The 1,294-nt window shown below is 39.6% G+C and overlaps 1 protein-coding gene across 1 annotated transcript; it reads right to left on the reverse strand.

Moving 5' to 3' along the window:
• JH06_5666 (pab-dependent specific ribonuclease subunit) lies at positions 1–1,132 on the reverse strand (the record flags this gene model as incomplete). Its single annotated transcript, XM_014669222.1, has 8 exons — positions 1–308; positions 340–480; positions 509–650; positions 680–756; positions 788–910; positions 944–988; positions 1,019–1,058; positions 1,089–1,132. Coding segments are annotated over 8 exons (920 nt in total), but the record flags the coding sequence as incomplete, so codon positions are not given.
• Between the last annotated feature and the right edge of the window lie 162 nt (positions 1,133–1,294).

A 1,294-nucleotide genomic window follows, 5' to 3' on the forward strand; every position in this document is an offset into this window, starting at 1 on the left:
TATCGTACTGACAATCCCTTTACATCTGTTACTGCACATCCACGACATCCCAACAACAGCATCACACAACCCAACTGATGAATATCCTGACTCTGTAACTCCTGCTGATTGTTCCTTGGTTCCAACACATCCATCACACCCACACTTCCAATTCGATAACGGTTCCGTGTTGTCTCCAACACATGACGACAATCTACCACACGACAAGACAAACCATAAGCATGAATGGCTTGTATGGCTGATAGAAGCTGTATTAGAATACACCACAATACATCTTCAGCAATAGGAGCACTTCCAACAACAGCATTCTAACACATTATCTCCTTTCATCATTCTTACCTTCAAAAAACGATCATATAAGGAGATAGCCGAGGGATAGTAATCATGAACAAAGAACACAGCACCATTACTCAGATAACAGTCATGTAGAGAGATAATACTTGGATGAATCAGCTTATTCCATCGATTTGTTACTCCCGTCTATTTCAGATCTCTCTCTCATTCTTACCACCATCTCATTATTTGTACGAACTCTTTCCACACGACGTAGTGCATAACACACACCATCAGTTGAATCGATCACTTTGTATAGAGAACTCAGATAACCAAATGAACCAGTTACAAGCTCTCTTCCAGCAGTATCCAACACTCTATTCTCATATCACCAATCTATCCTCACTTCATCGAGTGATATCGTTGTGGGATTTGTTTGTATCGAGGATCATTTGGAGCTTCTTGAGCAAGAAGTGTCTTCGCCTATCTCTCACATACTCTCATAACAAACTACTTCACGTTCATAAAGCTGACATAGTTGAGGATGAATGAAGATTGTTTGAACAGTACGACGTTGAGGTACATTCATGAAGAAAGGAGACTCACTTACAGCAGGAGGAAGATTCATCCCGCTTGCCTATTCACCATTTCACTTCCTTTCCAGTCATACGGGATTCATTCCAGCTTCTTGAAACACTTCGTTTCCTGACTGTGACTAACTATCATTTCTCATAAACAAATTGACTTTATACAGTGAACTAGAACCATAGCCAAGAGGAAAAAACCTACACTTCACCTCACCCAACACCTCTCACCAGTCACTCCTGACAACGAATTTTGTGTCTATGAAATTATTCATAATCAATGAAAATACTATATTGGAGCTTATAGGAGGAATGAACGGTGTTGCTTCCGAAGTCAATGTTTTCTTGAATCCTTGTGGTAGAAATGGATTTGCAGATTTTACTTTCTGAATCCTAAATAATTCCCCAAAATATACTTACTGTTAGTGAAAACTCTG

The sequence above is a fragment of the Blastocystis sp. subtype 4 genome, assembly GCF_000743755.1.
Source record: "Blastocystis sp. subtype 4 strain WR1 chromosome Unknown seqid_0873, whole genome shotgun sequence".
NCBI lineage: Eukaryota > Bigyra > Opalinata > Blastocystidae > Blastocystis > Blastocystis sp. subtype 4.